This window comes from Microcaecilia unicolor, chromosome 7 (assembly GCF_901765095.1).
Source record: "Microcaecilia unicolor chromosome 7, aMicUni1.1, whole genome shotgun sequence".
Taxonomy (NCBI): Eukaryota; Metazoa; Chordata; class Amphibia; order Gymnophiona; family Siphonopidae; genus Microcaecilia; species Microcaecilia unicolor.
The window spans coordinates 225,623,908-225,637,891 of record NC_044037.1 but is presented as its reverse complement, the minus strand read 5'-3'; the positions used below and the strand labels follow the sequence as shown (position 1 = coordinate 225,637,891).

At 43.5% G+C, this 13,984-nt stretch overlaps 1 protein-coding gene across 1 annotated transcript in view; it reads left to right on the top strand.

Moving 5' to 3' along the window:
• The window catches only part of RAPGEF4 (Rap guanine nucleotide exchange factor 4), a 298,747-nt gene that overhangs the window by 237,011 nt on the left and 47,752 nt on the right, over positions 1–13,984 (top strand). Inside the window, exons 20-21 of the mRNA XM_030210347.1 lie at positions 4,944–5,022; positions 10,741–10,887. Coding sequence (XP_030066207.1) covers positions 4,944–5,022; positions 10,741–10,887 — 226 coding nt within the window. The remainder of the gene's footprint in view (positions 1–4,943; positions 5,023–10,740; positions 10,888–13,984) is intronic.

The following is a 13,984-nucleotide window of genomic DNA, read 5'->3' as shown; positions in this document are numbered from 1 at the left end:
GTGCAAATTAATTCCAATTATTGATTGTTAATGACTAATTAGTTTGCACAGGGATCTGGGATCTACTACTACTACTTATCATTTCTATAGCGCTACTAGACATACGCAGCGCTGTACACTTGAACATGAAGAGACAGTCCCTGCTCAACAGAGCTTACAATCTAATTAGGACAGACAAACAGAACAAACAAGAGATAAGGGAATATTAAAGTGAGGATGATAAAATAAGGGTTCTGAACAAGTGAATAAGGGTTAGGAGTTAAAAGCAGCATCAAAAAGGTGGGCTTTTAGCTTAGATTTGAAGATGGCCAGAGATGGAGCTTGATGTATCGGCTCAGGAAGTCTATTCCAGGCATATGGTGCAGCAAGATAAAAGGAACAGATTCTGGAGTTAGCGGTGGAGCAGAAGGGTGCAGATAAGAGAGATTTACCCAGTGAACGGAGCTGTACCCAAGTCTGAATGACCTACATCGAATCTAGGGTATAATGCCCACACAAATGTTTGTGCCTAGGCTACAGAATTGCCTCCATACTGATTGGTTCTGCTGATTAGTACAAAGCAACAGTCTAGTCTCCTTTCAGATCTGATTCCAGTCCATAATAAATAAAATGTATAAAATAATTGTCTATTTGTTGGACTATGTGAAACAAATTTCTGGTCTTAAGTCTGGTAGGTAGCTGAAAATATCATTATAAATCATCATCACAATTGGCACAGGATTCTTTTTAGCAGTCTTGGGAGTGGAGGAGTAGCCTAATGGTTAGGACAACAGACTTTGATCCTGGGGAACTGGATTCAATTCCCACTGCAGCTCTTTCTGACTCTGGGCAAGTCTCTTAACCCTTCATTGCCCCAGGTACAAAAATAAGTACCTGTATATAATATGTAAACCGCTTTGAATGTAACCACAGAAAGGTGGTTTATCAAGTCCTAAACCTTTCCCTTAGCACATAAATCCAGAAATAATTGGTCTTTTTACTTTCCCTGCAGAAAAATGTTAAGGCATTTTGACAGGGCAGAACAGGCAAGTTTGCACTGCTGGTGTCTGGTGTTTTAAAGCTTCTAATCTGGCAACTTTCATGCAAATAACCAAATAGAATAAAAGACAGTGCAAAGGTATTTAACACATTCAGATGTCTCCTAGTCAGTCTTGTTCTGTCTCATATTCAGAGTGATTTAAGTGGGTGGGAGAGGCTCCTGCCCACTTAAATCACATGGGGCTGCTCAACCGCCCGATATTCAGTGGCTCAACAAAAAGATGGGCAGGTCAGGGGCGATTCAGGGGAGGATGTTGGCAACACCCTGACAAGCCCTGCCGGCAAGAGAATTGGCATTCTGTAACCCCTGCATAACGATGTAAATTAATGTTATTAAAAAGTTAATTTTCTTTCTCCAAGAGTGTATGGTACCATACACCCTAGAGAGAACATGTCACATTAGATGAAACACTCTTTTAAAATCTGGCTACCAAGGTAGAGACATTCAAAGCGGCTTGCTTGAGTGAGTCCTGGAACACTGTTGTATGACCCCGGTGAATGTTTACTGAACTGGCAGCATAGCTCCTCAAATATCCTGCGAATATTATCCACATTTTGACCATGATAGACAATTATTTATATGACTGACTATTGAAAGAATTACCCGCATTTAAAATGAAAATATATGCATTCATTTATTTATTAAGTATGATTATGATATATTCCTCATCTTGACATCCAGGTCATGAAACAAAACATATAAAAACAGCAACAATCTTAATAACAGTCCTCCCCATTCACACATTACTAATCCAATCAACCCTTCTTATTCGTTAATGCTTTATCAACCTACCTACTTGGTACCTACCCATCTTTCTTCTCCTCGGATGGACAGTATGTTCAACCTCCCGCAGTAATCACCCCTCATGAGTAAATAATCAAGTTGTAATTATCACTACAATATTTAAATCATTCACTTTGGATCAAAAGGTTATTGTTAGAGTGCAAGTACAAGAAATGGTGTCCAATATTCTTCACTATACCACAAGTGTACTAATAAATACAAATCATCCACATCTGTTAATGTCACTTTGGTCTTTCATCGTTGCTCGATTCTACTCAACACAGTGGGTTTGGTTGCGCTACACCCCTGTCCTGGAACGCTCTTCCAGCTTCACTCCAATTTAGAATTTTCTCGTTAAAAATTTAAGACTGCACTTAAGATAGAAAACAGAGAGTAGGGTTAAATGGTCAGTATTCTCAATGGAGAAGGGTAGATAGTGGGGTTCCCCAGGGGTCTGTGCTGGGACTGCTGCTTTTTAACATATTTATAAATAATATAGAGATGGAAGTAACTAGTGAGGTAATTAAATTTGCTGATGACAAAAGTTATTCAAAGCTGTTAAATTGCAAGAGGATTGTGGAAAATTATAAGAGGGCCTTATGAGACTGGGAGACTGGGCATCCAAATGGCAGATAACGTTTAACATGAGCAAGTGCAAAGTGATGCATGTGGGAAAAAGGAACCCGAACAATAGCTACGTGATGCAAGGTTCCACATTAGGAGTCACCACCCAGGAAAAGGATCAAGGTGTTATCGTTGATGATATGTTGAAACCCTCTGCTTAGTGTGCTGCGGCAGCTAAGAAAGCAAATAGAATGTTAGGTATTATTAGCAAAAGAATAGAAAATAAAAACAAAGATGTTATAATGCCTTTGTATTACTCCATGGTGCAACCGCACCTTGAATACTGTGTGAAATTCTGGTCACCGCATCTAAAAAAAGATATAGTGGAATTAGAAAGAGTATAGAGAAGGGCGATGAAAATGATAAAGGGGATGGGACAACGTACATATAATGAAAGGCTGAAATGGCTAGGGCTCTTCAGCTTGGAGAAAAGACGTATGAGGGGCAATATGATAGAGGTCTATAAAATAATGAGTGGAGTGGAACAGGTAGATGTGAATCATTTGTTTACTCTTTCCAAAAATACAAGGACTAGGGGGCATGCAATGAAGCTACAAAGCAGTGCATTTAAAACGAATCAGAGAAAATATTTCTTCACTCAACATGTAATTAAACTCTGGAATTCATTGCCAGAGAATGTAGTAAAAGCAGTTAGCTTAGCAGGGTTTTAAAAGGTTTGGACAGCTTCCTAAAAGAAAAGTACATAAACCATTATTAAAATGGACTTGGCGAAAATCCACTGCTTATTTCTAGGTTAAGCATCATAAAATGTATTATATTGTTTTGGGATCTTGCCAGGTACTTGTAACCTAGATTGGCCACTGTTGGAAACAGGATGCTGGGCTTGATGGACCTTCGGTCTGTCCCAGTATGGCAGTACTTATGTACTTTATGTACTTATGTACTTAGGAGCAGGCAGGTAACGAGTGCTGACAGTATTCAGTGCCGACACCTGAATAGCTAAGCAGTTAAATTTAGGACAGCTTAAATTCACCTGCTTAGCTATGTGGGCCCCGGCACTGAATATCAATCGAGACCCGCATAACTCAAAAACCTATGAGGCCCTCCATTCCCCCCCCCCCCCCCCCCCCCCCCGACACTTCGATGGTACCACAAGACTGCTGTGACAGGTTGCAGCAACCATTTTGGAATGGCTGCCACAAGGGACAAGAGCAAGTGGTCTTTGCTCCTGCCCCACTGCCCTGCTGGATCACCGGGGATTGCAGGTAGGCCTGGGGGGGGGGGGGGGCTATCCTGCATGTTGGAAGGGTGGGTGGTTGTGTGCTTGGGGGGAGGGGCAGAGGGAGGAAGCTGCTGTGTTGGGGGGGAGGATTATGGGGGCACCCATGTCAGCGGGGAATTGGGGGGCTTCCTTGTCAGGAGGGGAATCAGAAGGCTTCATAGAGGTGTTTGAGTTATGCTGGTCCTACCAATATATTGAGCCAGGGCCCGTGTAAGGGTCTTATGAGGGCCCAGGCTGAATATTGGCCAGGATTCACATAAACTCTGACAGCCAATCCCACTTAAATTAGCAGGGCTGCTGAGAGACTAGGCCGGGCCTGGGGCAAAGCCGCTCCGCCTCTGCCCCCCCGCTGCCCCGCCTCCGCTGCCCCGCCTCCGCCGCCCCCTTCGCTCCCCCCGCCGCTGCAGTCCGTGGTCTCACCTGCCTGCCTCCACGGCTCCAGGCCCCCTTCATGCAAAGTGGCAGTCGCAGATCGCGTCTCTTCTAGCCTTCCCTCCCTGTGTCCCGCCCTCGTCTGATGTAACTTCTGGTTTCCGTGAGGGCGGGACACAGAGAGGGAAGGCCAGAAGAGACGCGATCTGCGACTGCCGCTTTGAATGAAGGGGGCCCAGAGCCATGGAGGCAGGTAGGTGAGACCAGGGACTGCAGTGCCGGCGGCCTGACCTCAGCGCCGGGTGTCCCTTGGAAGCCCGGGCCCGGGGAATTTTGCCCGCCCCTGCCCCCCCCCCCCCCCCTCTGCGGTCCTGTAAATTAGCACCATACATGCAGTGCCAGTGCCCACACATGATCTGGCACTGAATATCCAAGGCTAATTTTGTCGGCCACGGTCAGCGTGACCGCTGCTGGCTGTGTATTACCCCTGTTGATTTTAACCATTTTCTTAAATGTGAGTTTCCAGATTTTTCTTTTGTTCTGTACGTGTGTCTTAAATAGATAAGAAGCTATATAGAACAGGGACTGTGTCATGTGTCTGTTTGTACAGCACTGTCTACCTCTAGTAGAGCTACGGAAATGATTAGTAGCAGGGGTAGTATATTAATTCTGTCATTATATTGCCTATAGAAGACTGCACACTTTTTCCTGCAGCATTTTTCCCTTCCTGAAGTTGCAGGAAATGAATTCTATGGGCAAAGCAGTTCTGGTTTGAAACTATGCAAGTGAACTGATATGTAGACTTTATTAGCCCTACTTTTACTCAAACGTAAATCCATTCTGTATTTTGGCAAATTCACATGTAAAATCTTTTGTCCACAGCATAAAGTCCTATTGCGACAGTTTAGCACAGGTGATGAAAGACTGCAGAAGCGGCAACCGATCAGGAGTACAGATGAAAGTAAGCTTGTGCAAAAGATGCATCTTTCTTTATTTTAGTTTTCTGTAAACCTCAAGGCAGTGGCATAGCAACGTGGGGCCATGGGGGCCTGGGCCCTCTCCAAATTTGCTCAGGGCCCCTGGCTTGGCTGGCAGGGGTCCCCAACTCCCACCAACTGAAGTCTTCATCCAGTGCTGGTCTCCGGTGCCGCCACATTGCCTGCCCTGTTCTCTCTTCCCGTCATGCCTGGCATGCTCCTTTTAATGAAATTGAGCATGTTTAGGTTCACAAAAAGGAGCGTGCTGGACCTGAGGGGAAGAGAGAGCAGGGCAGGCAATGTGGCGGTGCCGGAGACCAGCGCTGGATGAAGTCTTCAACTGGCAGGGGTTGGGGACCGCCGCCAGCCAAGGTATTTGTGGCAGTGGTGCTTCAGCTGGCGGGGTTTGGGGACTCCCGCCAGCCAAGATGTACAGCAGCGGCAGTGGGTGGGGAGCAACAGAGTGGCGAGGTGGTGGGGGGCGGCAGTGGAGATGGGGCGGCAGCAGGGCAGCGGACCAAAATGTTCCCACCTTGGGCTCTGGCTCCCTCCCATCTTGAGGTATGGCTATGCCTCTGCCTCAAGGAAAACATTCAGATAGAAATTTCAGGTATTCTACGTGTACATAAACTATACATAGTCTATAAACTGCAACTAAATCAGCACACGTAGCCAATTTACGCACGCAACTTAATTGCTTAACAAGCTCATCAGCACCAATAATCACTAACAAGCAATGACTGGCACTAATTAGGATTTATGTGTGTAACTTTTTAAGTGTATCTGTAAAGTGGTGCGTGTAAATTCTAATGCACAAACCACAAAAGGGGGCCTGGCTATGGGAGAGGTTGTGGGCGTTCCTAAAATTATGCACACTATTATAAAATACGCCCGATCTGCACCTAAATTAGGCGCAGGCATTTACAGCCAGGTTTTACTTGATGTAAATGGTTGCGCCTAAATTTTAGTCACGGGGATAGGCGCTGCACATATTCTTTAAACTGCACTTAACTTTAGGTGAGGTTTATAGAATAGCAGTCAGCGCATTTTTTCAGCGCCAGTTTTTTAGGCGTCATTTATAGAGTTTGGTCCATGTGGAGGGGCATTTTCAAACGTGGACGCCCATCTCTAAGGGTGCCCATCTCTGAGGACGTCCCCGCGAAGGGGCGGGCATCCCATATTATCGAAACAAGATGGGCGTCCATCTTTCATTTCGATAATACGGTCGGGGACACACAAATCTCAACATTTAGGTCATGGTCGACCTAAATGTTGAGATGGTCGACCTTAGAGATGGACGACCTCGGTTTTCTCCAATAATAGAAACCAAGGACGCCCATCTCAAAAACGACCAAATGCAAGCCCTTTGGTCATGGGAGGAGCCAGCATTTGTAGTGCACTGGTCCCCCTCACATGCCAGGACACCAACCGGGCACCTTAGGGGGCACTGCAGTGGACTTCACAAATTGCTCCCAGGTGCATAGCTCCCTAACCTTGGGTGCTGAGCCCCCAAACCCCCCCCAAAACCCATTCCCCACAACGGTACACCACTACCATAGCCCTAAGGGGTGAAGGGGGACACCTATATGTGGGTACAGGTAGGGGGGTATGGGCCTGGGTCCGCCTGCCTGAAGTGCACTGCAGTACCCACTAAAAACTGTTCCAGGGACCTGCATACTGCTGTGATGGAGCTGACATAGAGGTTGGAAAAAAATGTTTTTAAATTTTTTTTTGGGTGGGAGGGGGTTGGTGACCACTGGAGGAGTAAGGGGAGGTCATCCCCCGTTCCCTCCGGTGGTCATCTGGTCAGTTCGGGTACCTTTTTGAGAATTGGTCGTGAAAAAAATTGGACCAAGTAAAGTCGGCCAAATGCTCGTCAGGGACGTCCTTCTTTTTTCCATTATCGGCCGAGGACGCTCATCTCTTAACCATGCCCCTGCCCTGCCTTCGGTACACTGCCGACACGCCCCCGTGAACTTTGGTCGTCCCCGCAACGGAAAGCAGTTGAGGATGCCCAAAATTGGGTTTCAATTATGTCAATTTGGGCCACCCTGAGTGAAGGACGCCCATCTCCCGATTTGTGTCAGAAGATGGGCGTCCTTCTCTTTTGATTATGCCGCTGAGAGTGTAATTCTCTACAGGTTGCCTAAATTTAAGCATCAGGGTGATGTGTGCTAAGCACGAATTCTATATCGGCAATTACATACATAATTGCTATCATAGAATACCAGTGTAAGGTTACAGTTATGTGCCTACCTTTAGGTGTGAGCACTTAACGCTAGTTCAATGGCTAGTGTAAACGCGAACACCTAACTGCTGTCAGACATGTAACTGATAGTACTGAAACCCTGCTGGTGGCCATGTATGAAAAAAAAATCAGAACATGTCATGACCAACGTTCTTCAGTCATTCGTGTCTCACTGATCTCTCTTCCATGTTTGATCTGGTGGACCACAGCTATCTTCAATGTGGGAAAGAAACAAGCAGATCAATAATCAGTCCAAAACACTCTTTATTGTAGAATCATAAGCAGATTAAATGCCCAAACTCTCTTTGTTGGCGTTCCTGTTACTGGCGCATACAGAGAAGGTTTACTTTGGCTTCTATACCTATAGAGCACTGAGCAGCCATATATTTACATTTCACAGGGACTCCTGAAGCAGGTCTTTGTGGCCAAAACACAATTCATGTCGAGTCCATTATACTTTGAATAAAGCTTTTGATGTGAACTCTTTGAGTCCATTGGACGTTTTGTTTTGCATCATCCTGTGTGTCACCTCTGCTGTGTTTTTTTGCTTTGGTTTTTCTACACAGAGGACCTGTGTTCTTCTATGTTTGTCAATGAAATCTAAATACACCACATCTAGCGCTTTCCCTCAATCCAACTGTCTGGTTACCTAGTGAAAGAAATTAATCAGCTTTGTCTGACAAGATCTGCCATTGGATACCAAAAACTTTACTGTTCTCTTTTTTTAAAATCATTTCCATTTATTTACTTACCATAGAAGTCAGGCTTGCTGTCCTGTAGTTCCCAACCTCTTCCTTACTTCCGCTTTTGTGGAGAGAGACTACATCTGCTCTTCTCCTGTCCTCCAGGACCACTCCTCACTCTAGAGAAGGATTGAAAAGGTCAGCCAGTGGAGCCACCAGAACTTCCCTAACTTCCTTCAGTAACCTTGAGCTTTACGTGTGAGAAAATCCTGCATTAAAACTCATTATTCCATTTTTTAATGCATTTTAGTAAAAGTTCCCCTTTGTCTTTTCTCCATAGGCTTAAACTTTTCTAAAATATAGGGACTCGTACGTTTGACCATGGAACTACCACTGGCACCCACATTGAAATGTTACTCCTCTCGTGGCAGTATAACACTGGTTGCTCTTTTCCTAACTTATTCAATTCAAGATTCTTCTTAAGACTCATCATGCTCCTTACTTTGATCAGCCTCAGTATTTTTCAGATTGTCTTTTATCTTATAACTACAGGCTCCTTAGTACATCTCAAGCCTCACTACTTATAGTTCCCTTTCCACTCCGTCCCCAGTGGTTTCCTCTCTTTGGAATGCTCTCCTTTTATACTTATGGCAAGAAAGCTTCTACAGTGATTTAAAAAGGAGTTGAAGATGTTCTTCTTCGAAAGGCATTTCATGTATTAATGGGGGGTTTGAGCCTGGGTTTGGGACCCTTGTGAGAGAACCAAAGGTGTAACTTGTCTATTTCTTTGTCAAATGCTATTTTCTCTGCATGATGTGTAATTATGATTTTATTTTAAATCATAAACTGTTGGAGAATGTTGTTTTGTTACTTCCATGTTTTTATTTTGTTTTATTGATTTTTAATTATTATCCTTTAACCGCCTTGATTGATCTTGCTTCTCCAATGGGTGGTCTAGCAAATCTCTTAAAACACACTAATTTGGAACTACCGCCTGCCCGATGCAGGCACCAGTGGTAGTTCCAGCCCTGGCGCATGCCATTTCCTACGCTAGGGAAAATCAGTCCATGTTTTTTGAGCCACAAGTTACCCAGCTACTGCCGGGTTAGTGTGGAGGCCCTTACTACTACCTCAGTGGATGGCGGTATGTGCTCCCTCTCGAATGGCCATGCCATAAGAGCAATCTTACCATATGGCCATGGCTATTTTCAGCATTTTTTTAACCTGCTGTGGTAAAAAGAGCCACAGCACGTGGCAAAAACAGCCTTCGCCACTAGCACAGGGCCCTTTTTACCGCAGCTTAATAAAAGGACCCCTAAATAATAAATACAGTTTATTAGTCAGCAACATTAAAATCCTTCAGTGTTGAGTCGATACATCGTGAAGCACTAACCAATGCAAGGACAATGCTAGTAATATGTGGTGATATCACTGAGTCAACTGAAAAAACTATTTCTTGTTTACTTGAAATTACATGACTCTTGTGGATAAGGAGAGCATTTTCATAAATAAAATAGCATTTTACTCACAGATATGGGCTGTTTGAAAGCTCCTCACGATCAATATGGATAAAATAACACACCTTGTTCTACAGTATATGTAATGTACCCACATTGTCCGGGGAGCATTCCCAACAATGTGTTTAGTTAGGGGGGAGGAATAACATGCTTTTCAAATCTATAGATGCTATTCCCAAGATACAATATATCCACAGAAAAGGCAGGTGCAAATTTCTGTTGGTACTTTATCCCAGGGGAATAAGGCAAATATATCCAAAAAGTTCTGCTTTCGTTGTCGATGGAATACCTATAGGTATGTGTTTGCACTAATGTGAGTAGCTCGATTATTGTACCCTTAATTTTCATTGAAAGGGCTACCGTATTTGGTACAAAACTGCAGTGTCTTTCCACTCCATGATCCAGCCTAGGCCACATGTCTCTCACTTCCATGAATAATCGATTTACATAACTTAGGGGTCCTTTTACAGAGTCACAGTAAAAAGTGGCCTGCTGTAGTGTTGATGTGTTGGATTGCCGCGTGCTGAGGCCATTTTTTGATGCTACCGTAAAAAGTCTTTTCCATTGGCATCCTTAATGGCCATGCGGTAATTTCCAAATTAGCGTTCGGCCATTACTGTCTGAGCCCTTACTACCACCTATTTACTTGGCAGTAAGGGCTCACGTGCTAATCTGGCGGTAATTGGTTAGCGTGTGGCGATGGATGTGCACTTCCTGATTATCTAGGTACGCCAGATTTCTATTTTCTAGCATGGAAAACAGCGTGCGCTGAAGCAAGAACTACCGCAGGGCATCTGGCCATGCCCTGTGGTAGTGCTCTATCATCACACGTTACCCACACCTTTAGTAAAAGGGCCCCTAATCCCTCTCACATCTTAAAACTGGATCTAGAATTTTGAGAAAGACTGTGATGAAATGATTAATGAGCTGTGTGAAAATTCCCACCCTCAATGGGCAGAAATAACATGAACAGTCCCAAGACCACCTCCTTTTCTGTTGCAAAACTGTTTTCATTCTTATACATGTCACCACTTTTTTGGGGTTCAACTAGCTAGCAATCTCACAATTTTATCATTATTAAATGAGTCTGAAATTTATGTTGTCATACTCAAGTCAGTTCTAACCTATGAAGTGGGCCACATTGACCTGCTATGTAGAGTGAAGTGAAATCATTTTGAGATTTTTAGATTTCATATTTCAGGGTTTTTTCTTCTGAAATTTTCAGTGATTGCTTTCATTTTTCTGTTGTTTCAGTACTCTTTAAGGTATATTGCATAGACCATACCTACACCACGATTCGTGTGCAAGTAGCTGCTTCAGTGAAGGAAGTACTCAGTGCAGTGGCAGATAAACTCGGTTCTGGGGAAGGACTGATATTGGTGAAGATCAGTTCCTCAGGAGGTAAAGTACTATTTCTGTTACACTGAACCATAAAAGAGCACTTGAAATGCTATAATTTCAAGAACTCTTCTGGAATGCAAGAGTTAAAATTCCTAAAAGGAAGAACTCACTAACGACATATTATTGAAAAAAATAAAAAATGAATAAATATAAGGCCAATTTTCCAGTAAAGTGTTAGGCTTTTAAATTGGCCTGTTTGAAAGTTTACTAGGGCCGTGTGCCTAAATTTATGCTCCTGATTTCACTGAACCCCTAAATTTAGGAGCCTAAAAAGTGGGTGACAGCAAAGGTGGATTTAGGGAGGGGGGAAAAAGTTAAGAGCTTAGCACTGATTTCAGCCTGAAACTCATAAATTAGATTCCTACATCTAGAAATTAAGGGGCAGACCTAAATTTAAAAGCATATCTTCTAGGCTCTTAAATGTAGGTGAATTTTCAGCTGAAAGCATAAGTTTTGGCTGAAAATAGGGAACACATTTAGGGGCCCTAGTGCGTGCTTACGCAGGTCATTCCTTCACACTAAGGCCATTTTTCCTGCATGGGTAAAATGGCCACTTTGTCTATTTTTTTGAATTAATGGCCACATGCTAATTTTCCCACTAGCGCATGAGCCTCTACTGCCACCTATTTTGTAGGTGGTAGGGACTCAGGCGCCATATATAGAATCTAGCCCTTTATGTCTTGGGTTATTTTGATCATTTTCTTTTCTCTTGTTTGCCCCAAAATTCAAAATTTAAGGAACAGTGAAACTGGATCTTAGTGCTACAATGTCTAAAATCCTCAAGCTTCCAGGGTGTATTGCAGGTGGAAACACTGAAATGCTTAGGGAGACACATTGAAATAAAGAGAGAGAGCAATAAAGATCCAGATCATTTTGATGCAGCAGCGGATGTGATAAAGATCTGAAGTGCACTAGGAAATTAATAATAATTTTGAATAGATCAAGGGTTAGAACTATAATGCTCACTTAAGACTGCTAGCATAACAGAAATAGCTGTATTAAACTACTTTGAAACAATATATACAGTACATCCTTATACCATCTCTTGCTTTCAGTTTAGTGGGAGGCAATAGCAGTTTTGCCTGTAATGGAGCCACTTGTGATTTTGGAAACCTATTCAAAACAGACCATGATGGTACAGCAGTAAGCAGACTTGTTTAGCTGTAATGACCGTTCTCTGTAGTATAGAGCTGCGTAGGAATGGGGTTAGTGAGAATCCTGTGGGAATCCCCTCCAGGTCCGCAGGAATCGTTCCTGTAGAAGTGGAAAGCCAAGCCAGCCTCACTATCCTCGTGTTTCTAAGCTAGTTTATAAACTATAATAGCACTAAAACAAATTAATGGATATGGTTGATAGCATTGAAATCTCAATAGGCACTAAGAGGGAAAATTATCAACATGGGCTACTGTTAAGTTGGGTTATTTTGGAAGAGGGGACGAGCAGGGATAGAGATTACTTGCGGGGATGGCGGAGATTCCAGTAGGGATGGGTGGTGATGGGTGAAATTTCTGTCCCTGTGCATCTCTCTACTCTGTAGACAGCAGGATCTTGCAGTCACACAAGTAGTGCTGTCATCAGGCAGAACCAAGGATAGATCTTTAGAGTTCAGAAAATCCTTCCAGGTTTTTCTGAGCTTGTGTTGATGTACATACCTCTGCATCTCAGGCAGTAATATAATAACTACTGCTCACTTCAGTTGATTGGGGAAAAGTGGGAAGAATTGTGTGGCTGCATGATTCTGTTGTCTGTGGAGAATGTCCATTACAAGAGAGCAACTGTGCTTTCTCCATCAACAAGCAGGATCAATGCAGCCACAAGTGGTGACTCTGGTAAGGGTTGCCAATATTGTTTTATTGCTCACAGCATCCTGGGAAAGAGATCATGGTCGCCACTGAATGGGGTTGAAGCACATCATGCAAATAGGATGTGAAGAATAGTCTGTCCTAACGTACCATCCACTCTTGAAGTTTGGCAGAAGTATCTGACTGGTGTGAACATGCAACAAGGACCTGAGGTTAACAGTGAAGGTTGATACTGTGTGTGGTTGGTGTATCCTTTCTCTCTCTCTTTCTCTCTCTCTCTCTCTCTCTTTCTCTCTCTCTATATATAAATTTAATGATTCCCACTACAACATCAGCAAATTGCCATAGACTATCCATACACTGCATAACTTAACATATCCTCAAAACTCCTTCCTTCATTCCTCTTGCTTTTACTGGCATCTGACAGAATTTAGTTATTCCTTTGTGTGCACTCTTCCTTTCTTACCCTATCGCACCCTGTGCTGTCCACTATAATCCCCTCCCCCACCCGCAAAGACAATTAACATGGGGTCAGTCTCAAATTATTGTGCTCTTAAGTGACCAGCTTCTAGCTGGTCTCAGGAGCACTGCTGGTAACTTTAAAAGGTCTGCTTGCTGCCCTTTAGCCAGCCCCAGAATGTTGGCTTTCCTAGTTTGCCAAATGGACATGCTGCCCCTGCTGCCCACCCCTGTAGTTCAGAGTAATGTGTTGTAGGAATCATAGGTAGAGTGAATCTGATGTATTCCACAGCCAATGTTCATTCATTCGTTTTCAGCACCAGGCATATAAATTGTACTCATAAAGCTAGCCAATTGAATGGTTGGCCTACATTTTTAAGCATAACTTTTTCAGCTCCTAAACTAAGACAAAATTTCAGCTGAAAATGTGGAGGGGCATTTTCAATGTGACAAATTGGGAAGTTTTGCTGAAAATATCTCAAAAAACCATCTAACTCACAGCCATAATCGAACCATAAAAAACATCTAAATTTCTGGTTCAATTTTGACTGAGCTAGATATTTTCAGGTGGAACATGTCCATCTGTAAGTACCATTTTCAGAAAAAAAAAATTGGCCAAGGGATAAACTTAGAAAAACAAGCTATAGAGACATCTGTCTGGCAGTATTCCTAGTAAACTGGCCACACAGACATCCCAGTAGTGCGGAGGAGCAGCCTAGTGGTCAGTGCAGTGGACTTCACATAAAGGAACCCAGGTACAAATCCCACCTAAACTCCATCATAGGCGGTCGGTGGCCCAACTGTTTGGGGAGGCTAAAGGGGGCGGGGTTAGGGGT